General features: G+C 38.0%; 3 protein-coding genes and 1 long non-coding RNA gene across 9 annotated transcripts in view; 2 read left to right on the plus strand and 2 right to left on the minus strand.

Annotated features, from left to right (window-relative positions):
- The window catches only part of LOC309492495 (uncharacterized protein), a 201,847-nt gene that overhangs the window by 34,575 nt on the left and 144,654 nt on the right, over positions 1–22,618 (plus strand). The gene's annotated exons all lie outside the window — the stretch shown is intronic.
- Positions 1–22,618, minus strand: part of LOC309490066 (uncharacterized protein) — a 117,981-nt gene that overhangs the window by 11,407 nt on the left and 83,956 nt on the right. Inside the window, exon 1 of one of the 3 annotated variants that reach the window (XM_082159050.1) lies at positions 10,287–10,332. The exons of the other annotated variants lie outside the window; for them this stretch is intronic. The gene's annotated coding sequence lies outside the window, so the exon portion shown is untranslated. Of the gene's footprint in view, positions 1–10,286; positions 10,333–22,618 lie in introns of those variants that run through there. 3 annotated transcript variants of the gene reach the window in all.
- LOC309492746 lies at positions 4,730–10,314 on the minus strand. 2 transcript variants are annotated; one of them, XR_014203687.1, is made up of 5 exons: positions 8,530–10,314; positions 8,366–8,433; positions 6,968–7,042; positions 6,621–6,730; positions 4,730–5,113 (listed from the first exon to the last, which is right to left on the minus strand). It is a non-coding gene; the product is annotated as an uncharacterized lncRNA (long non-coding RNA). The 2 variants fall into 2 exon arrangements; XR_014203688.1 differs by having other exon boundaries at positions 8,366–10,310.
- LOC309490693 (uncharacterized protein) overlaps positions 22,157–22,618 on the plus strand; it is a 30,406-nt gene continuing 29,944 nt past the window's right edge. For 2 of the 3 annotated variants that reach the window (XM_082159900.1, XM_082159901.1), the window contains exon 1: positions 22,157–22,608. In XM_082159900.1, coding sequence (XP_082016026.1) covers positions 22,449–22,608 — 160 coding nt within the window. In that variant the 5' untranslated portion in view covers positions 22,157–22,448. The remainder of the gene's footprint in view (positions 22,609–22,618) is intronic. The other variant, XM_082159899.1, reaches the window with a different exon arrangement.

Here is a 22,618-nt window from a genome sequence, read left to right on the forward strand (position 1 = left end):
GTGCAGCTAACTTAACAAGCGATCTCATTGGATGAATTCGTCCAATCACATTTTCCATTTATCTGCCTCGATTTTCTAAAACGCACAGTACCTTAACCATGTTTTGGTATTTTCTCTAAATGCACACGACATATACAAGCAGTCTCTATTTACTAAAATGCATAATGTGCTTGTATACAATAAATGAGAGTGCATGACAGGCTACAGCCCTCCAACCTCCCACCACATTTCCCTCTTATAACACCATGAACCACTATTGCTCCATTAATAATTGGCTATGTACATTGCAAATACAATCTAATGCATATTTTAGACACAATTTTGTATTGTATGCAATATTTTGAGACAAAATTAATTGGTGCATTAGGAAACATAAACCACAAGAAAACAATTACTAGTAGTTCATAAACACAATGTGTATTAGTTTGTAAATGTGTAGTGCATAAATGGTTTCTCAGAGCTCCTTACAACCCCCCCTCCCCCCCACCACCCTCCCCTCCTACCACCCTCCCCTCCTCTCTCAGATCAAACAGGCCTGTATGTCTACAGTGGGCAGTGAAACAGTGAATGACAGGGATGAGGAAGATCAGGACATACTCTGTGAAGCTAGTGTCAGTTTATCTGTTGTTGGTACCCAGACAGACATAGTTGAGGAGAACATTCAAGAGGGCAGGAAAAAGCAGTTTAGGAGCATAGCTACACTAACTGATGACCTGGTCAACATTACAACACTCATCAATGACCATCTCTATTGCCATGCTATGGAACACGTTGGCCACCCTGACAACAAATCAGTCCCCAGAACCTCAACACCACAGCACACTCAGGAAGTGTCATTTGAGCAAAGCTGCAGTGAAGTAGTAGAGGATGAGGTGTCCTTTGAGGACCATGATGAGGACTTTTTTTTCTCAAGTGATGACAGTGCCAGTTGCAGTGATGCAGAGGAGGAAGACACAAACTGTATTGAGGACAGAAAAAGCATTGTCTCTAACAAGCAGTTGTTAATGTTATTTTCTATGTGTCACTGGGAGGGTTGTGGCAAATGCCTAGAAGAACCACCAGCTTTGTCCAACAGTGGTTTTGGGGTGACTGTAAAAACACACTGTGTGGATGGCCATAATTACATTTGGCATTCACAAAATCAAATCAGGGGAGTCATGGAGTGCAACATCACTGTTCCGGCTGCTGTGTTTGTGACAGGGAATGAGTGCAGTCCTTTCCTAGAGGTATGCGAAACAATTGGTTTGGAGGCCATGTCAGAGAGGCAGTGGTATAAGATCCAGAAAGCCTACGTCATACCGGAGGTCAACTATGCCTGGGCTATCCACAATGAGGGGGTCATGAGTGCTGTGAGTGAGAAGCCGATCACTGTCTCAGGGGATGCACGGTATGACAGCCCTGGCTATAATGCAACCTTCGGCACCTACTCTCTGTTTGACACAGAATCAAAGATGATCGTGGCTCAGGAAACTGTGCGGGTGACTGACGTGAAAAATAGCTACTGGCTCGAGGTAGAGGGTATGGAGAGATGCCTGGCCAAGCTTGCAGACCACGGAGTCTCCGTCTCTGTGTTGGCCACTGATTGCCACCCATCTGTGCAGAAGGTACTAAGAGAGAAACATCAGGAAATCAAACATGAGTATGATCTGTGGCACATTGTCAAGAATGTAAAAAAGAAAATTTTAAGATGCAAGAATCCTGATCTGAGTGAGTGGATCCGGATGATAACTAATCACTTGTGGTATTCTGTTTCCTCTTGTGGGGGAGATAGAGTAAGACTCAGGGAAAGGTGGATATCTCTGCTACACCACATAACAAATGTTCATGAGTGGGAGACCGGGTAAACAACAACAAAATGTGACCACCCTCTCTACACCCCAGATGAGGAGAGCAGGCGCCCGTGGCTCCGTCCTGACTCTGCAGCCTTTAATAGCCTCCAAAAGGTTGTCCTGAACAGGCAGCTCCTCCAAAATCTTAACAGGGTGACAGAGGGCATCCACACAGGTGAACTAGAGAGTGTTCATGCTCTTTATAATAAATATGCAACAAAGAGAAAGGCCTTCAGCTATGAAAGCTTTGAAGCGCGTCTTCGCCTGGCTGCACTGGACAACAACATCAACATAGAGAGAGGGCAACAACCAAGACAGGTGGACACAGATTTAGGCAACAATTTTCAAAGGCTGCCGGTCAGTACGTGGTGGCACAAATAAAAGAGCAGAAAGCCTACAGTTTCCGAAAGGATATCGTCAATGGAGCCATCTTAAGACGGAAGGAGTCCAGCACCATACAGGCTACCTTACAGGAACAGAAACAGGAAGCTCACCCCACCTTAGGTCAACACAGAGGGCTTACCAAACCGGACAAAGAGCATTCTGTGGCACAACACCTTAGTCGGTTCACTAAGTAGGAAAAATTAAATCGTCAAATTGAAATCACATTTAAAGGTACAATATGCAAAAAATTTTTGCCGCTAGAGGGCGCTACATTCCAAACAACAACAACGGCGTAGCTTGATGACGATGTGAAGGAGCGTGGAATGATGGGAACTGTCGTTTTAAACTCCACCGTGGATGTAAATCAGTCAGACGGGAATCGAAAAATCATGTTCATGGATGAGGCTAAGTTCTATTTTTATAAATGTTGCGTTTAATGACATGCTTTTTGTGGCGAGGGGGGCGTGGTTCAGCGCGGTCTGTAACGGGAGAGAGAAGAGACGAGCAAGTAGGTCAAGTGCAAAGTATTATTGGCGTGGAGAGCTTATAAGCCGCGCTGGAACGAGAGAGAGACTGGAGAGAAAATTGGACGCAGAGAAAGAAAACCGGTGGATCCGAGCTCTCATTTTTGAACTGTTTTGTGCCGTCGCGGTTGCCACGGTGAATGCGCGTTGTGCGCGGCTTTTGTTTGTTTTGCTTTATTTTAATAAAGTAGCCTACGAGTCCCAGTCACGCCGACCCCTGTCTTCTTCCTTCCTGACTCTTAAACCTCATCACACTTTTATTTCATTAAAATTAATTAACCGCAAGAAAAGTAAGGTTTAATACTAAATTGGTTATCATAGATGTTACTGTATTTGTTGAATTCATTGTTGTGATAACGCTGCGCAGTTTTACGTGTTCTAAACAATTGTTGTAAAAGTACATTCGAACATGCCCACATCATTTGCCAAAATACTGATTAATCTTTATGTATAACACATGCTATGTTTATTTACATGGCCATAAACACCAGACGTGATAAACAATGTCAATAAACTAAACACAAATCTAAAGCAATAATACTTTCCTTACATAAACATAACTATTACCGAATGCTACATTTGGAAAATATAAAATTAAGCATGCTTTGTCGACAGAACCAGCAGCAATCGGTAAAGAATAATTGTGTACCATAACGACTGCAAGAAACAAGCTAAAGTTTGTTGCTTGATAGACGCTACAACTACAACATTTGTCCAGGACTCCACGCAGTATGAGCGGAAACCGAGGGTAACGCGGATATGACGCAATTGACTGGCGACTCCCAGCTCACCCCTGTTCTAACGCCCCGTTTCCTTGGATAAAATCGCAATTTTCTCACGATTTAAAAATAGTTGGAAACATTTGGGATATTGTAAGTAATCAACTTAACAAAATATATAACACTGGCCTTGAGATTTTGGGATATTTTAATGCAAAATTCTTACATATTGTACCTTTAACATATACTGTATAATCCCTACAACATACATTTTATATATATATTTGTATATTTTTATATATTATATTTATATCTATATCTATATATGAAGAGTTCAGATGCAAAAGCCTCTAAGTGCCATCTGAAATTTTCTTCTAGAATGATCATTTTTTATCAAGCTCGTATATTTAAGTTCCGTAATTTCACTGAAATGACAATTAATAGGTAATTTTCTTTGTCATTTAAGTGAAATTACTGAATTTAAATATACAAGTCTGATAAAAATTATCATTCTAGAAGAAAATTTCAGATGGCACTCAGAGGCATTTGCATCTGAACTCTTCATATATATATATGAGATATAGATTTAAAAAATATGTATATATTTATTTATACACACACCTACATACATACATATATACATTTAACATATACTGTATAATCCCTACAACATACATTTTATATATATATATATATTTTTTTTTTTTATATGTAGCCTATATAAATAGTTTATAAATATTTAATATATATATATATACACATACACACACACACATAATATATATATATGTATAATTTATTATCTATACTAACTCTTATTCCTACATATAATATTTATGTTCATCTATAATAGTCCTACTGCATAACCATATTCCTTTAGGCAATATCAGTTCAAATGTTTTTTTTTTTTATATATATATGCTTAGTAAAGTTACTTTTCAGTTATTTGATATTATCCAATAAAATGATGACTTTACATGTACGCGTCTGACTTCAAATGTTTTATTATTAAAATTGACTAGAAGTCTTTCACACTTTCAAAAGTGTTATTTTAACTCCAAAATGGAGGGAGTCATATATACATTTCAGGAGTGTTAAATTTGACTCAAATTGAGTTTGTATTTATGAGATGTGCTTTTTGACAAAAGGAATCTTTTCAGAAATAAAAGCAAAGCATTTAACCTATTGATAACATTGAATGCACATCAAAACAATCCAGAAAGTTAGAATTCGGTTCATTGTAAAGTTAAAAATAAAGGCAAAATGCAAACAGTTGTTTTAACAAACTAGTTTTTATTAACAAACAAGTCCCTTTACATCATATGTTAACTTTTAAAATAAATGAAGGCAAAATATAGGCATTTCTGGCATCAGAATTATGTGAAAGCTGCTCATCAAATGGTCTGTATCTCTGTAATACTTCAAGTCCTGTACATGTCAGTGAATGTAAGTCCTGTGTCAGTGAAGCTGAGTCAATACCTTCAACTTTGCAACAGTACAGCAACAACATTCAGCAGATGAAAAACAGTTGCAGGATATGAGTGGATCAGTTGTGTCCAGTTGCTAACAGTAAAGTTCAGTGCATAGCCTAGTTGTTTCACAGAGCAGGAAAGGCTGTGCAGATCCAACTTTCTCAAAATCCTGGAGTGCTGGTTCCCTAGAGTAGACAACACAAAACCAGACCATTTACAATTAATACTATTTGTGTTTTATAAATACAAAAAAAGGTGACTCAAACAATAAACTATTTTGGTTAGATTAAGACTTGAATTTACTGATTTCCAAGTATATTAAAGACTTAATTCATCCAAAAATGTAAATTCTGTCATTATTCACCCTTATGTTGTTCCAAACCAGTAAGAGTTTTGCTCATCTTCGGAACACTTAAAGGGATAGTTCGGCCAAAAATTATATTTAACCCATGATTTACGCGCCCTCAAGCCGTTCGAGATGCATATGTCGATCTTTTTTCAGACGAACACATTTTCAGTTATTTTAGAAAATGTCTTAGATCTTTCAGTGGTTATAATGTGAAGTTATGGGGTCCGGCTGCTTCAAGTCCAAAAATGTGCATGCATCCTTCACAAAAGTAATCCATCCGACTCCAGGGGGATAAACGAAGGCCGGTTTTGTCGTAAAAATATACATATTTAAAACTTTATAAACGAAAATAACTGGCTTCCGGCAACGGTCGACGCACGTTCACGGAGATGGATGCTGGCGTATGACGTAGGATGTAGCGTAGGAAGCGTTGTGACGTAGAACGAACGTGACAGCGCAGCCAGTAAATATGTATATTTTTATGACAAAACCGCACGGATTACCCTCAGAAGGCCTTCGTTTATCCCCCTGGAGCCGGATGGATTACTTTTGTGAAGGATGCATGCACATTTTTGGACTTGAAGGAGGTGGACCCCATAGCTTCACATTATAACCACTGAAAGATCTAAGACATTTTCTAAAATAACTGTGAAATAATTTGAAATAATTTTCGAAAATGTGTTCGTCTGATAAAAGATTGACATATGCATCTTGAACGGCTTGAGTAAATCATGGGTTAAATATCATTTTTGACCTAACTATCCCTTTAAGATATTTTTTATAAAATCTAAGAGATTTCTGTCCCTTCATCGACAGCCTATTCAACTATCACTTCCAAAGCCACAGAAAGGTATAAAGGAAATCATAAGTAATCCATGTGACTCAGGTGGTTTAACTTCAAACATTTTTATGAAGCAAGAGTGCTTTGTTTGCACGAAAAAACAACAACAAAAAAACTCAACTTTATTTACAAATTATTAATCTTCGATGCACGCTCACTTAACAACGCATGTTGGAAATTAATATTTTATAAATTAAGTGGTAAATGTTTTGTTGCTGCAAACACAGCACTTGCGTAGTTTAATAAAATGTATGTTAAACCACTGGAGTCGCATGGAGTACTTTAATGATGTACCTTTACACCTTTCTGGGGCTTGAACGTGGTATTTGCGTGGACTGTCAATGGAGGGACGGGAAACTCTCAGATTTCATTAAAAATATCCTCATTTGTGTTGTGAAGATGAAATAAAGTCTTGCATGTTTGGAACGAGATAAGGGTAAGTAATGACATAATTTCCATTTGTAGGTGAACTAACCCTTTAGGAATAATTTTAGACACGCACCTTAAGAAATCTCTCTAAATAGTCAGCTGACGGAAGAATCTTTGTTCCCTTCTTGTGGCTTTGTGATGTTGGAGGCAGGTGATGGGCAGAGATTTCCCAATCAGTTGAGTCTAAAATTAAAAACCAAGAAAACATCTACCAGTCAAATCATGAAAACAATTGGTTTGAAAACTAATTTTATTTAAGGAAAAGTAACTTTTGTAAAGTAATTTGACTGGACAAATTCAAAATGACTGTTATGAAACACAAAAAATCTAGTTATACCAAATAGCAACAAAGCTATAATTCTTTTTTAATGTTTATGCACATGATTATCTCATATGTTATCTGTAAAATCTGTCCCTCACCAGGTTCTAGTCTGTACAGTCTTTAAAGACCAAGCCTGGTTAGCCTTAGCCACTTGGTGCAGCATGGAAATGCTCCTAGCAAACACAAATAACAAAATCAATACATTTAAACATAAAAGCATATTCAAATATCAACCAAAATTTAATCTGATAAATACATTTTCATAAACATATTCTTAAAGGCACAATATGTATTTTTTTTTATTTAAAAATATAAAAAATCACTATATCTATGTTATATATTTTTTAAAGTTGTGTATTTACATTATCCCGACAGTTCCAATTAACTTCTAAATCCAGAGATATTAGTATTTTAATTCGAAGACACGGACCGTGTCTTTATTTCCGTTTTGTCGCCGTCAATGGCGTCATATCCGTGTTGTCTCTGGTTTCCGCTCGTGCTGCCATGGCAACCAGAGCTATGAACCAGAGCCCTCTGATAGTAACCAAACTGACGCGGACAACTGTGTAGTTCGCAATGTCTATTTGCACGCTGTTGTTGTTTCGTTCAAACATTATGGACCATGGCAAGCAGACTTTGGATAAAAAAGGAGAACTAAACCGAGAATCAATATCAGCGCGGTGTTTTCGAGATGCCTAGAGCTCCCATGGACACTATATAAACGAGAGCTCCACGTCCGAGACTTCGACCGCTTCTACATGTTCTTTATTAAACAGGTGAGCACATTTACATAAAACTAATCAAGGTTATATAGTTCAACAATGATAAAATGTTAGAATATGATCTGTATGTTATTCTAATGTTGATCTAGCTAGCTTACTGCTAGTCTCATACAGACAAACTAATGTTAACACATACATTTCAACACATTCAAATGCAGTTTAGAGTGATAGTGTAATGTTAGACCAAGTGAAACAGCGCTGCGTTACCTCTCAAGTTTAATTTGTCTAATAAACTGACCTGTGAGTAGTAATTCTGCGTGTAGTTCGGTAGAATGAAATGTCCATATTCCTTTTATATCCGCGGGACTCGCATCGCGTTTGGAGCTGATAGCTGTCTCTTAGCAATCCCGAACTGCTTCATATCACAGTCATGATAAAAGCATCGATGTATTCAGTAATCCATATACATTATTAGATCGGTCGGCTTGACGTTGACGACAAAATCCATAATTCATAGCAAATGTTGCGTCATCAATCTACGCCTTTGTTATTGTAAATAGGTTAGCGACCCCTAGTGGAGAAAAAATCCCATATTGTGCCTTTAAAGAATTACTTACACATTCTAAGAAAGTTTGTTTTTCAGATAAAATGAAAGTAAAAGATAGTTTGAGGATAAATACATTATGATATTTGCACATCACAAATATTGTCATAAAACAAAATAACATTATAAAATACGTATTGTAAATGAGTTAAAACACTTTGTGTTCTCACCGTTAAAAGCAAACTCCGCGTCTGCACTGCGTCACGAGTAAAAGAAGATGCAGGGCGATAACGTTAGTCTGTGAGAAAGGTTTAGGCGCACATCACATAAATATCGTTATAAAACATTATAATGCCATGAAATACATGTTGTAAATTAGGTTAAAAACACTTACTTTGGGTGTTTTCCCTGTTGACGTTACAAGCGTTACCCTCCTCGTATGCCTTGCATCGCGAGTCAAAGAAAATGGCGTCTGTGAAAAAAGTTTCAGGTCGTTTCGTCGCGCCCAGCGCGTAAATGTCCCGGATGTAACTAATAACACTCTGTCAGTGTAAATTTAGTAACTCTACATATTTACACCAGCCAGAGGGTGCGGTTTACACTAGCAGTGTTAATCCCGTGAAATTCAACACCAGAAATTTAACTCTTTACTCTAAGAGTCCTTAACACCAGGATTTCAACACTGGAGATTTTGCTGTGCATTTAATTAAGGGCATGCAAAGATGGGTGGTGTTTATGATCATATAGTGGGCCAGTCTGGGCCAAAATGCCCGGGCCGATTTTTTGTCCCAGTCCAGCCCTGGTCCTCGGGACCCACTGCTCTGCACATTTTGTATGTCTCCCTTATTTAACACACCTGAGCCAGATCATTAGCTCATTAGGAGAGACTCCATGAACTGAACTGAGTGTGTCAGATTAGAGAGACATACAAAATGTGCAGAGCAGTGGGTCCCGAGGACTGGAGTTGAGAACCACTGATTTAAACTATTCAGATCTGGCAACCACAAACATCAATGCTAGTGGGGACTTGTTTACAATGCAAGATAATGCAAATGTCTAATAAAAAAGCATTTTCAGGATAAAAAACGAGCGGGCAAATATTGTGACGATTTTTAAAAATTAATCGAGAGAGGCAGATATCGTTATCGCGATTAAAATACGATTAATCGTGCAGCCCTATGCAATATTATGTTTATTTGGTATCTGATTAATCTCATATAGGATGCGTTTCTTTGAGTTAAATAACGAGCTAGCAAAGTGCTCCAGTTTACCTTTCAACGCGTAGCTCAAACAGCAATGCACGGTTAATAATAACTATGATTAGGACTGTCATATTACATTACATGAGAACACTATTGTATTAAATCGTTGTGAATTCATTGGGTTTAGTTGACATTTTCAGTGCTTGTTCAAAGCTGTACAATTAAATAATTGTTATTATAACAAAAACTGCATTATATTTAATTTCATTTGTTATTTTTAACCTTTAATAATACCAGCAGATTGGGCCCTCTATGTTTACAGCATTAGGTGAGATTATTTTTTTAAATACAATTTAAAATAAACATGTATCCAAAGTAGTCAATACTGAATCAAAATCGGAATCAAATCACAAGAATGGAATTGAAATCTTGAATTTTTTGTCAAGCAATAATAAAAACTGTATCCTACCAGTCATTGTGCAATGTAAACATTGTAACATGTTGTCACTAAACTTCATAAAATTCTATTTAGTTACCAAATGTTTTGACAATCACAAATGTCTCACGTGGCTCATTATAGGCTGTAAAGTATGCAAGAGTAAAGTAAAATAAAGTAAAGCATTTAGCAGTATCTGTTCCAGTATGACACTTGAGATCGATATCCATTCATTCCCTTCACAGATCTCAAACTTTGACTTTTGACTTGACGAGACAATCACACAAACGAACACAACATCGCTCAGGTCTGAATGAACTCAACATATTCTCCTCATGCTCGCTGCTGCTGCACTAAATGTTTATTTCAGAAGGAAGACGCCAGAAAAGACGCACAAGTATCGCTGTGATCGATGAAAACAATACAGAAATGAGCCTGTCGCTTAATCAAACTGTATAAAGTGTGTGTGATGTTTGTGTAAATATGAGAAATATCGTGAACTGCTCTCCTCACCTCAGAAGACTCGACACTGAAAAACAATGACGGAAGAGACGGCGCGAGCGAGCGGTGACGTCATCGGCCTCCAACGCACGCGCGTACGGGACACCCCCGCAGCCAATCAGGGCCACGCAGATTCAGCTTTACTAGTATCCTTCCATTATTATTATTTCAGAACTGAAGTGACTCCAGTTACTAAAGGTGAAAGGAACTTGAAGCACAAAATAGTCATAATAGGTAGAGGAGCATTATAGGGTTAGAATTGTTGCATTATTCCAGATAAATCGATTATAAATTCACAAATAAATGTAAAGAGATTAAACAAAAAGTATAAAATTCACAAATAAATAGACTAAGATCTGCAAATACATGTAAGGAGATTCACAATTTTTTTTTTTATCAAATTCACAAATAAATAAAATGAGATTTGCAAATAAAAAAATATTTACAAATGTTTTATTATTTTACAAACACAACTCTGCCTGGCATTAATTTGTGAACCGCTTTCTGTGCATTTGTAAATAGCTGCACGCATTTGTGAATCGCTTCTTGTGCATTTGTGGCTTTTGAAAGGCTATATATAGGCTGTCGGTTGTTAATTTATCTTAGTTAGCTCTCATAATTCCTTATAATGTTGTTTGTATAACTAATAATTTCTCCTCTTACGTACACTTTCCATCTAATACTTGCCGTAGTTTCATTCGTATTTAGTTCAAAATATTTATCAATACAATTCTCCACAAATTTAATAAACGCTGGGTCTTGTAACAAAGTTTGCAACCTCCATCTGGAACAATGCTGAAATCTACCCAAATGTATCTCCATAGATACTGCTGCATGATCACTGATTATTATACCAGCATTTCTTCACATATGTGTGTTTGGCATTGAATGTATTATTTGTTTTGACTTTGTATTACGTGGCACAATCGTAATTAATTTGTGCATTGTGTTTTGTTTTATGCAGTACTGATTTACTCTCTATGCATTGGATCCCTTATTTCCACGTTTTGTTTCCTCATTGTGAAGACCGCCCAGCCAAAACCATCTCACTAGCCTAGTCAAAGTTCAGAGGTAATATTAAATAGTCATTAAAATACTAAAAATAATCAGTGTTGGGTGTAATGCAACACTAACTTAATTAATTACTTTTTGTTCTAAAAGTAAAATAAGGAATTACTCTTAAAAAAATTGATACAGTAATCTTATTACACTGTTGAAGATGTAATTAGTAGCTTAGCTTTTAGTATTTAGTATAAAAGTTACGACAGTCTTCTGTAGAAGTATTTTTATTTCCGTGTTTTTTGTTTTGTTTTTGTTTTAAGGAAATGTGCTAGTCGAACTGCCTCATGGATCTAAACATAACGCTTTCTACTTTTATCTGGAGTTTCAACAAAAGTTAATTCTGCACCAACATGCCTTTACTATTAGTCTTAGGACGCTACAGAATAAACTGAGTCGGACTTTACAGGCCAAAACACTTTTCAGACTGGATGGAGGTGATCCTCCTCTGCTTATTCTGACTATTTTGTGCTTCACTTGAAAAAGTTCCTTTTCACCTTTAGTAACTGGAGTCAATTCAGTTCTAAAATAATAATAATGGGAGGCTACTAGTAAAGCTGAATCTGCGTGGCTCTGATTGGCTGCGGGGGTGTCCCCTACGCGCGTGCGTTTTAGGCCGATGACGTCACCGCTCGCTCGCCCCGTCTCTTCCGTCATTGAGTTTCAGTGTCGAGTCTTCTGAGGTGAGGAGAGCAGTTCACGGTATTTCTCATATTTACACAACCATCACACACACATACAGTTTGATTAAGCGACAGGCTCATTGCTGTATTGTTTTCATCGATCACAGCGATACTTGTGCGTCTTTTCTGGCGTCTTCCTTCTGAAATAAACATTTAGTGCAGCAGCAGCGAGCATGAGGAGAATATGTTGAGTTCATTCAGACCTGAGCGAGTTTGTGTTCGTTTGTGTGATTGTTTCAATGTTTGGAGTGAGAACTGTTACTGAATGTCAAGTTAAAGTTTGAGATCTGTGAGGGGAATCGATCTCAAGAGTTGCTGTTGCCATTTTCATGTTTACCTTTATTTATTTGTCGACATTTATCTTTGGCAGATTACATTTACTTATTAAAATTGATGTAGACACTTTATATTGCCCCCGTATGAGTAATGAATGTGGGAAATATCAAATCTATACAGCATGGGAATATAGATATTAAGTTTAACACAGGAAACGTTACATTTTCTTTATTTTTTTAGAGTTTTTTGACCATTGTCAGTCTCTGTACACGAATATGTAACAGGTTAATGGAATTACTTTATTGCAATTATAGTTATTATAAAGTCGAATTATATTTAGATTCACATATTATGTGTTGTAGTTATTTGCCTGAAGAGGTTCATAAAGAGAGGTTATTTAATTATTTTGTTTTATTATTGATGATTTATGTTATATTTTGAGATATATTTCAATATAGCAGTTTTACAGACTTTTATCATGTATCCTGACTCAAATAATGTGTTTCTAACAGCAAACACTCAGAATAAAGTGAGATGATCTGCTGATGATCCTGAATGGCTTGTTGAATGAGTGTTGATAGTCTGAGGCTCATCAATATTAACACATCTGCTGAAAACACTCTTTATTTCATGACAATAGTTCCTGTTTTCACCTCATTTATTATGCTGATGTCTTCAGATCTCCTTTAAATTGACACTTAAAGGTGATCTAAGTATCTTTTTTACCTTAACTGAACAGCTCCGGAGTCATTGGAATGGTTATATTACTTATTTCGGGTTGAATGGTGGTCGTTTCGCACCCCCCTGGTGCCCGTGAGCGGAAAATACGCACTTGCAACTTTGAGCCGGCGAGCCGCCGGCCGCCGCGTCAGGAAGTATCGCGTGATATCAGGTCTCGCGATGTAAACAATTGCTTTACGGCCAAAAGAAATCTGCTAAAATGCTGTCATTATTGCGCTCCCTCACGCTGTTCGAACCCGAATGAAGAAGACGTTTTAAAGAATGTCCCATCTGCTTTGATGTCGTTGATCTACTAGCATCTGGTGTCTCGAGAATCGCCAACGAGTTTTTACAACAGTGTTGTCAAATATCTATTCCGAAGCTGTGGGGGGAGCTCTAGAGAGAAACCTGCGAGCAAAAAGCGAGAATACAGCGAAGAAATCCCGAAACTACTGAGTGATGCTTTAAAGCTCATTTCATTGGTGTCAGCAGACTGAGGGTATTTGTTGGTTACTGTGTACGTTTAATTCTGTCTTTATGCTTTTAACTGTTTTCCTTACCATTATTTATATTTGGAAGAATTTAATTTATTTATATTCTTTTCTATATTTCTGTCTGTATTTTAATGAAGAAGCAGAATAATGTTAGGATTAGCCTAGTAATAAAAATAATGAAAAATAATGAACTGGCATCAGTTAGGCCTACTTTACGATAAATAGATAGACAGTAGGGGTGTAACGGTTCACAAAATTCACGGTTCGGTTCGATACAATACACTTGTGTCACGGTTCGGTTCGGTACGGTTCAGTACGTTTTCAATACAGCAAAAAGAAATAAATGGCAGAGAAATTTCTTTTAGTTAATAAAAAACTAAAAAAACTAAAACTAACATCATAAAGTATGATTTTTTTTATTTTTTACTTTGAGCAATTCTGGAGCTATAATTGACTCTTCTTAGGGACATATAAAACAAAACAGCTCCTTGGAAAAAATGAAATGTAATATTTAGGGATGGGCATCGTTAACCCTCTGAGGTCTGAGCTGTTTTCTGGGCCATGGAGGTGGTCTGACATGCTCTGACATTTGTGTTTTTTTCTGTTACTAGTGACATTTTCATGGCTAAAGTCTAATTACACTGTATTCAGCACAAACTCTGCTACAATAATATATCAGCAGCATGTATGTAAAAGTTTGTAGTTTTGAGATAATGACATTTATGCGTGGTTTGTGAAAAAAAAAAAAAAAAATTCTCTCTGAAATAAGGCCATGAAACCCATACTGATTATTTCTTCACAAGACTTTTGAAAATTGTATGACATAGCCTAGAATATTTGCTCCAAAACTATGTGAAAATCACCCTGACTGCTCATTCAGATAAGACAATATATTGATTTAAAATTTCTAAGACGTGTTTTGTGTGACAAAGCCATATGCGAAGAGGCGTGATCATCTCATGAATATGTAAGCCTTTAACACCTGAGAAAGACAAAGACACTCCCCTAACTGCCCTATTAGGAGCGATCAGGCCCTGTCATTCAGAGCAACCTTGCACAAAGAATGAGGAGATTTAAAAAAGAATGGCTTTTAGATTGTTTGGATTTATTTACAGCACAACACAATCCAAAAATACAAATGACAAAAGAGCACATTGAAAACAATGATCCAAAGACAGAGACCATTCCTAAAAACATGTACATACCTTTAATTTCCAAGGTGTTTGATTTTCACTTTACCATGTTCATGTACAGAGACTCATGTGAATGTTGAAGTCAGCAGGACTCAGTTGCATCTGGTCCCTGAAAGAAAAAGAAAAAAAGAAAAAAACTGTGAACATAATGATATCAAGAGAAACTATAGGGCTGCACGATTTTGGGAATAGATTTTAGATTTTTCTGGTTAAAATTTCTTTTTAAAATTCACAGAATACACACACACGTTTCCAACAATAATGAACACCAGGTTTGTTGTGCCTTGTAGGCATAGGCTACGCAGTGCTGCATAAAATAATAATAACAATAAATTAAATCTTCCAAAAGATTTCAAGAACAACTACGCTAGAGAAAAATATATTGATTATCATATGTTACTTCAAATGTTTCCATTCGTTATGATGATATGAAATGAGATAATAGTAAAAACATAAAGCCTAATGTTTGGTGCATTTTTCCTTTCAAACGCAATCTCGCTCCAAAATATGATACATTCAAACGCCATCGCGCTCCAAAATATTAAACATTATGGTTATACATATCTATGTTTGAGCAGATATCCACAAACTAGGGCTGTACTGTCCCAGTCGATTAGTCGATTAATTGGTCGATACATTCTGGTTCGACCAAAATTCTGATTGGTCGATTTTTTGCCGCGTTCATTTCATCAGTTTTGCTGCGTTTATTTCATCAGTTTTGCCGCGCTGAGGCGCTCATTTCATCAGGTGGAAAGCACTAACTGCTAATGGGGGTGTTTTCAGAGTACCCTTGTTTCACTGTAACAGTCTGTCTTCAGAACACCCCCCTTGTTTTCACCTTTTTTGGATTAGCCCAACCCAAGAGAGAGCGATAACTATAGAAGGTTTGATGCTGAATATTATTTATTTAATTGTGAGAGCGTTTAATAGTCAGTCCTCTTCTAACATGTCAACAACAAAGAAATCGACAGTGTGGCAGCATTTAGTTAAAATTGATAACAGGAAAAAGGTCGATTGCAAAGTTTGCAAGCAACAGTTTTCCACAGCTCGACGACAAACATGACATATCATCTAAAAGTGGTAAACTCACTTGTCTGCGTTAGCTTGCCCTGTCTGTTTTGAGTAGGCTATATGAACATATCAGTATTTGCATATTTCAATGTTTTAGTGTTATAACCTAACTTTTTTATTTTTTATTTGGAGCCTAATGCGCAATTGCGCTGTGCTGTTGGTTGTGTTAGTTTTGAGCCTAGGATGCTTCATTTTTCAGTTATGCACTTTATTTCGTTTCTACTCTTGGTTTGTTTAATAAATATTCTTTTTTTATTAAAGTGGACGTGCCTTTTGTGTTTATTAAGAGTAAAAGCTTTAAGTTAATAGTCTATTCGTGTCTCAGCTGCGAAGCTGAGCTCATGTTCAGCCTCGCTCGGTGCGAGGACATGCACGGTGAAATGATAGTGTCTGACAGTTATAACTTATTATTATAACATATGACAAAAATAATTGTCTAAATTATGTTGCATATTCCTCAACAGTTCTTGTGATGATATCACTAGTTGACAACATAGTACTGTTTTCGGAAAGCATAAGCTATGATATTGCGCAGGTGCACGTGATGCAACGCTGTCAGAGCCGACAGACTTGAGTGTCAGACTCATTTCAGTGCAAAATAATTAGGTCAAAAACGATTTAATATACTGCAAATAGCCTATATAGCCTTTTTATGTTTATTTATAATTCATTTAGGCGGACAACAAGGCTACCAAGTACTGCGCACAGTGCGCATCTAATTAACTTAACGTTTTTTTTTTTTCTACCGTCATTTTTAGTCGATTTTAGTCGATTTTTAGTCGAAAATTTCAGGACTTCAGTCGACCAAGATTTTCTTTGGTTGAGTACAGCCCTACCACAAACAGTATTTATCAGGAAACACGGGTCTAAATAGTATAATATTCACCATATACAGTAGGGGTGGGCAAAAAAATCGATTCACATATGAATCGCGATTCAAACGTTACCGATTCAAAATCGATTCATAGAATTCCAAAAATCGATTCTTGTTTTTTTTTTTTTTTTTTTTATATACATTTTTTGGTATTGTCCTGAAATGAGTTTAGCTTGCCATTCCCATAGATGGCGCTGCATCGAATTCACACTTACGCCTGCACACTCTTGTCATAGCCAAAAGAAGAAGTGCAGCAGAAGCGAAGCGGAGCAGAAGGAAGGCTGGCTGGCTGGCTGGCTTTGTGGCGTGTCTGTTTTTATTTCGGCTCCCATGTTAACAGGTTAGAGCTTGCACACAGCCTGCGTGACACGCGCGTCTCAGGTATGGCCCGAGTCGTGCGGAAAACGTGTGCATGCTAGAAATAGAACCGACGCCTATTTTTCTCGCGACACGCAAGCGTGTTGGAAGCGTTTCCAGGCAAGTCCAATTCGTGCGTTTGACACGAATATTCATATTAATAAACGACATTTTGATGTTTGAAAGTCTAGGTTTTGACATAAATGCAGATATAATGTAGGCTTATTGTATTTTTTTTTTCGATTTTCAAAAATTGCACCTGTCAATACAGAACGAAATATTCTGTAGCCTATTTTGCCGTCAATAGCCTACTCCTTAAACTACATTTAGCAGTATTGTTTGTTTAATCTGACTACAGCACTTTAAAGCTAAATGTAAAAAAAAAAAAAAAAAAGTATTTAAGTTTTAATTTAAACTTGAATTAAATGTATTCGAAAGCTGGCCAAAGCTTGGCACTTTGCACTGTTTAGTTGCAAAAGTTTTTATGAAGACAAAGTAATATCAAACTTCATTTAATTTGTTATTTATTTTCTTTTAAATTGTATGTCTACTGCAATCACACAGGAAAAAGTCAACTACATTTACATACTGTGAATCGTTTTTTGAATCGAGAATCGTTTTTGAATCGAAAATCGATTTTGAATCGAATCTTGAGACTAAAAATCGGTATCGAATCGAATCGTGAAATTTTCTGAATCGTGCACCCCTAATATACAGTATCTAGCAACAGTTCAACTGCAATGTGAAGTTTATGCAACAATACCATAAACTAATAAGTAAGAATTTCTTACCTTACATCTTTCTTGTCTTCAAATCGCGTTCTTCTTCTTCTGAGTTAAATCCAATGTAAGCTCAGACGTGTCTTCCAAACTCGACGAAAAGCAGAGACTTGTGAAGTGTTTTGGTGTTTTGTGTTTGAGGTAACGAGGGCGTTCGCGTCCCATGTGGAGATTTGCATGTGAATCTCTTTTGCGCGAGAGGGCGTGTCGAATTAAAAAGTAATTAGCAAGCGTTTGAGATACTGGACATCCTGTTGGTTTTATACAAATTACTTAAACAGAGAATATTTGTTTTCAGTTTGAATCCGATCATTTAAAAGTACACACTTAAATGTTTATAAAGGTAAATGGCTCATAAATGTGTGACAAGTATTCGTTGAGTTTTGTTTCAGTTTATAGACGTGCTCAAGAAAAAAAAGTTCACCGCGACGGAGAGGCAGAACGCACACCCTGTTTATTTTCTTTATTTTACAAAAGCACAATGTTTTGATTTGATTGTAAGTGGACACATACAAAAGTAGAAATATCACAGATTTTTTTTTATATTTCTTTTTTCTGTATAACCATAAATGACGGAGTAATTTAAGTTTATGTTGCTGCTATGTGAAAAAAATCCAGCAAAACGCGGGGGCGCGTTTCTCGACCTCAGAGGGTTAATAAATGATCGATATCGATGCCATTGTCGAGTCTGCTTATCGATGCGATTCCTTATTGATTCCCATATCGATTCCTGTACCATTTGCTGCACACTTACAGGGTGGCTTTGAGAGTTGTTGGCTTTGAATGTCTAATTTAAAGTGGTTTTAGAGAATGAAAACCAAGTGTGCAATATCAATACAGAAGTTGAATGCTTTGACATTTCTAAAAAAAGTAAACATTTCTAAAACAAAGCTTTGTATTGTAATCACACTTAGTCGTGTGTGCTAAACTATAAAAGAGTAAACAACGCATCATGGTTTACATTTTAACTTTAACTTTTATTGTTTTCACAAAAACTTCATCAATTAATCATTTAACATTTAAACATTTCTAGCAGTTCTTGTGCAGAAAAAAAAGCATGTCTGCTTTTTCTGGGAGGATCCTTGATCTCTCCAGGCTGATCATTGGTTACTTACATCTAGCATTGATGTTTTGATATAATTATAAGCCAAACCTACCATTGTTTGTGGAGCGCAGGCTGTCTGCAATATAGTGCACTCCTGGTATTTAATGCCATGGATGTTATTTAAATGTTTGAGCATATTTGTTGTGCTCCCCCCTGAGATGCTGACACGCATTTAAATGATGACAGTTATATGAAATATGCGTCCGAGGTTTTGCGTTCCCAAACGTACATTATCGGAAACCTAAACAAACAGCACATGAGGAGACTGAGTAGCCTATGTGTGGAGCAGCGTTTACTATGAACAGAGCTGAGGAACTTTTAACAATCTGCACGCATATAAATAATTAAAGCGTCATGCTTCTCTGTATAAAAACAAAACAAAAACAAAAAAACAGCGCATATATTTTTTGCGCATATCACAGGCTTTACGATTTCATGATAGCACTCTGCTATTTTATGATTGTAAATTGTTTGAAATAGATCGCGTAGCCTTAGAAAACGGTGTAATAATGCGGTTCATGGATTCGATCTAAACCGGCTATGAAAATGTGAACTTGGAATATAAATCTGACGGCACGCACTTATCACACTGTTGGATTCAATCAATCAATCAATCAATTTTTATTTATAAAGCGCTTTACAACAACCAGAGTTGATCAAGGCGCTGGACAGAGACAAAAGGAATGAAATACAAAACAGTACAATAAAATAAAATACAACTCATCTATAAAATCATTATGCTAATCAGTTGTCCATCAGGTGTCAAAGGCCGAGCTAAAGAGATGGTGCTTCAGCCTGGTCTTGAACAGGGGCAGGTCCATGATGGAGCGTAATTCCAGAGGCAGAGCGTTCCAGAGTTTTGGCCCCGCTACCGCAAAGGCACGATCACCCCACTTTTTGCACCTGGACAGTGGGACCACCAGCAGATGTTGTTTAGAGGAGCGCAGGGCTCTGCTGGGCTGGTAAGGGGTCAGCATGTTACACAGATAGAGAGGTGCAAGGCCATGGATGGAGCAGAAAACAAACAGCAGGATCTTAAACTGGATTCTGAACTCGACCGGGAGCCAGTGGAGAGAGTACAGGACAGGAGTGATGTGGTCATGTTTACGGGTGTTGGTAAGAAGCCGGGCTGCTGCATTCTGCACAAGCTGTAGACGGTGCAGAGAGGCCTGATTTAACCCGATGTAGAGGGCATTGCAGTAGTCCAAGCGTGAACTAATAAAAGCGTGGATTGTTTTCTCGAGGTCACTACAGCTGAGGAATGGTTTGACTTTGGCCAACCGACGAAGCTGGAAGAAACTTGCCCTGATCACAGAGTCTACCTGTTTATCGAGCCTCAGACTGCTGTCCAAAATCACTCCAAGATTCCTGACTACAGGACTGAGGTGGGTGGTCAGAGGTGCAAGATCGGGAGCTGCCTTTGTTGAACTAGAGGCATCAAATAGGATAAATTCAGTCTTAGATTCATTTAGACAGAGGAAATTTTGTGACAGCCAATGTTTAATGTCATGCAGACATGTCTGGATGGACTGTGTGTCTGGGGAGTTCTGGGCAACTGGCAGATAGATTTGTACATCGTCTGCATACAGATGGAAAGAGACATTATGCCGGGATATCACAGAACCTAAGGGGAGCATGTACAAGGAAAAAAGAGCAGGGCCGAGGATGGAACCCTGTGGCACACCAGAGGAAAATGGGGCTGGAGAGGAAGAGAGATCATTGATCATCACAGAAAAAGTTCTATCTGCTAGATATGACTTGAACCACTGCAGCACGGGTCCTTGAAGGCCCACCTGCTGGGCCAGACGGGTCAGGAGGATAGAATGGTCCACCGTATCAAATGCTGCAGTAAGGTCCAGCATTACCAACAGCACAGGTTTTTTAGCGTCCAAGGATAGCAAGATGTCGTTCTTCACTTTTAACAGTGCAGTGGCATATAGTAGGGCTGAACGATTAATCGCCTCAAAACCGCACGCGATTTGCGATTATCTTATGCGCAGCTTGTCAGTGGAGTGTGGCTGATCAGTAGTAAGTACTGCTCCATCTGAACGCCAGAGGGCGCTCTCACGCAAACACGCTAAATGTGCCCCGCCGCAGAAGTACAATAACGGCGCATCATTCCAGGAAATCCCTATCACCGTATCTGAATAAAGAGAAGATTGAAACGCTTTGATTAAACATGACTTATAAATACATGACTGCCTTATTCTGTGTAAGAAGGCACATCATCTCACAGAAGGAGGAGCTCAACTGTCGTTATGAAGTGAGTTTGGAGTAAATGCATGTTATTAAATGTTGTCTTTTGTTGGACAAGAGGTTCATAAATGATTCTCGTGTTTGGAAAGATGTTTGACGCGTGTTGCTTTTTCAAATGCACGTTATATTTGACTCAAACACACAGTGCTTTCAGATGGAGCAGTGTTTACAGAGCCGTACATCAATGACAAACTGCGCATAAAAAATAATCGCAGCCTTTGCGATTTTAAAATCGCGATAAGCCATCTCGATTTAAGTGCGATTACATGGAAAGTTCGATTGCTAAAATGTGATAAGGCTACTCAGTTTTGTGGTAACGTTAGCCATGTTCTTCATATACCGGCCTTTTGACAGCTTCGGCTGAAGTTGTCCTTGTTTTAATTGTCGTGTAATAACTTCTGTATGACCTGGCGACTAACATTTTTGTAAGTGTGTCTAATGTGATTGGCTAAACTGATTTTATTTCGGGTGCGGGTTGGGTGTCGGTTCTGTTTTAAGTGGGTCGGGTCGGGTACGGATTTTAATTAGTCCTGTTGACGGATAACGGGTCGGATGCGGTTTTAAGCACTGCGGGTACGGGCGGGTGCGGATTTACAAAATCGGACCCATGCAGGACTCTGAGCGATGTTATTACTTCTGTGGCGAATTAAAATGCTTTCTTTACTGGATCTCTTAGCGCTGTGTAGTAACAGTGTCGCTTGATCACGATCGGCTCGCGCTGCTTTGGTCCAAACTGATAAACGGTCCTTCAACCACACATTAACGAGTAGCTCAGTTTCGTTCCGTTACATTACATTTGCCATTTGATGTTGGACAATGGTGTGGTCGCGCCGGCGTCTCTTACATTGAGCGCGGTTGCCACACGCAACGCGCCTACGTTTGAAATAACGAAATTTTGGTCGGCAGAAAAAATTGTCCAACAAACCTTGAAAATGCGTAATGAAAATCGAACCGAAAGCCTCGTACCGAACGGTTCAATACGAATACATGTATCGTTACACCCCTAATAAACAGGCATTTAAATGCTTAGAAGTGTCATTTATTATAAAAACAAACTCAGTAATTGATATTTTTGATTTTGGCAGATCAGCTCCTCCCACTGTAATTCATCAGGTGTATTGGACATCGGCTGCGGCTGTATGTATCCGATCGGTGAGAGTAGCTGCATGCAGGCGGGGAGGAGCTGCAAACGGACAAAATTTCTAGCCGCCGAGCTGCATGAAGTCGAACAAGCCTATTATTAGTGAAGCTCCTCCCACTACATTCTCTTTAATAAACTCAGTCTTTGCAGATTGCAGCTCTTCCTGATGCTCGGATGCTCGTCTTCACTTGTAGCTGATGGGAATTTACAGCATTTATTGGAGAATTACTGTGGGCGGAGCTTCACTGATGATGAGGACAGAGAGAACATGAGTGATCCAGAACCCTGCAGAATGAAACACACTGAAGATCCTGAAGAACAAAGAGGTTGGTGTTT

The sequence above is a fragment of the Leuciscus leuciscus genome (assembly GCF_965113295.1).
Source record: "Leuciscus leuciscus genome assembly, chromosome: 1".
In the NCBI taxonomy this organism is placed as follows: domain Eukaryota; kingdom Metazoa; phylum Chordata; class Actinopteri; order Cypriniformes; family Leuciscidae; genus Leuciscus; species Leuciscus leuciscus.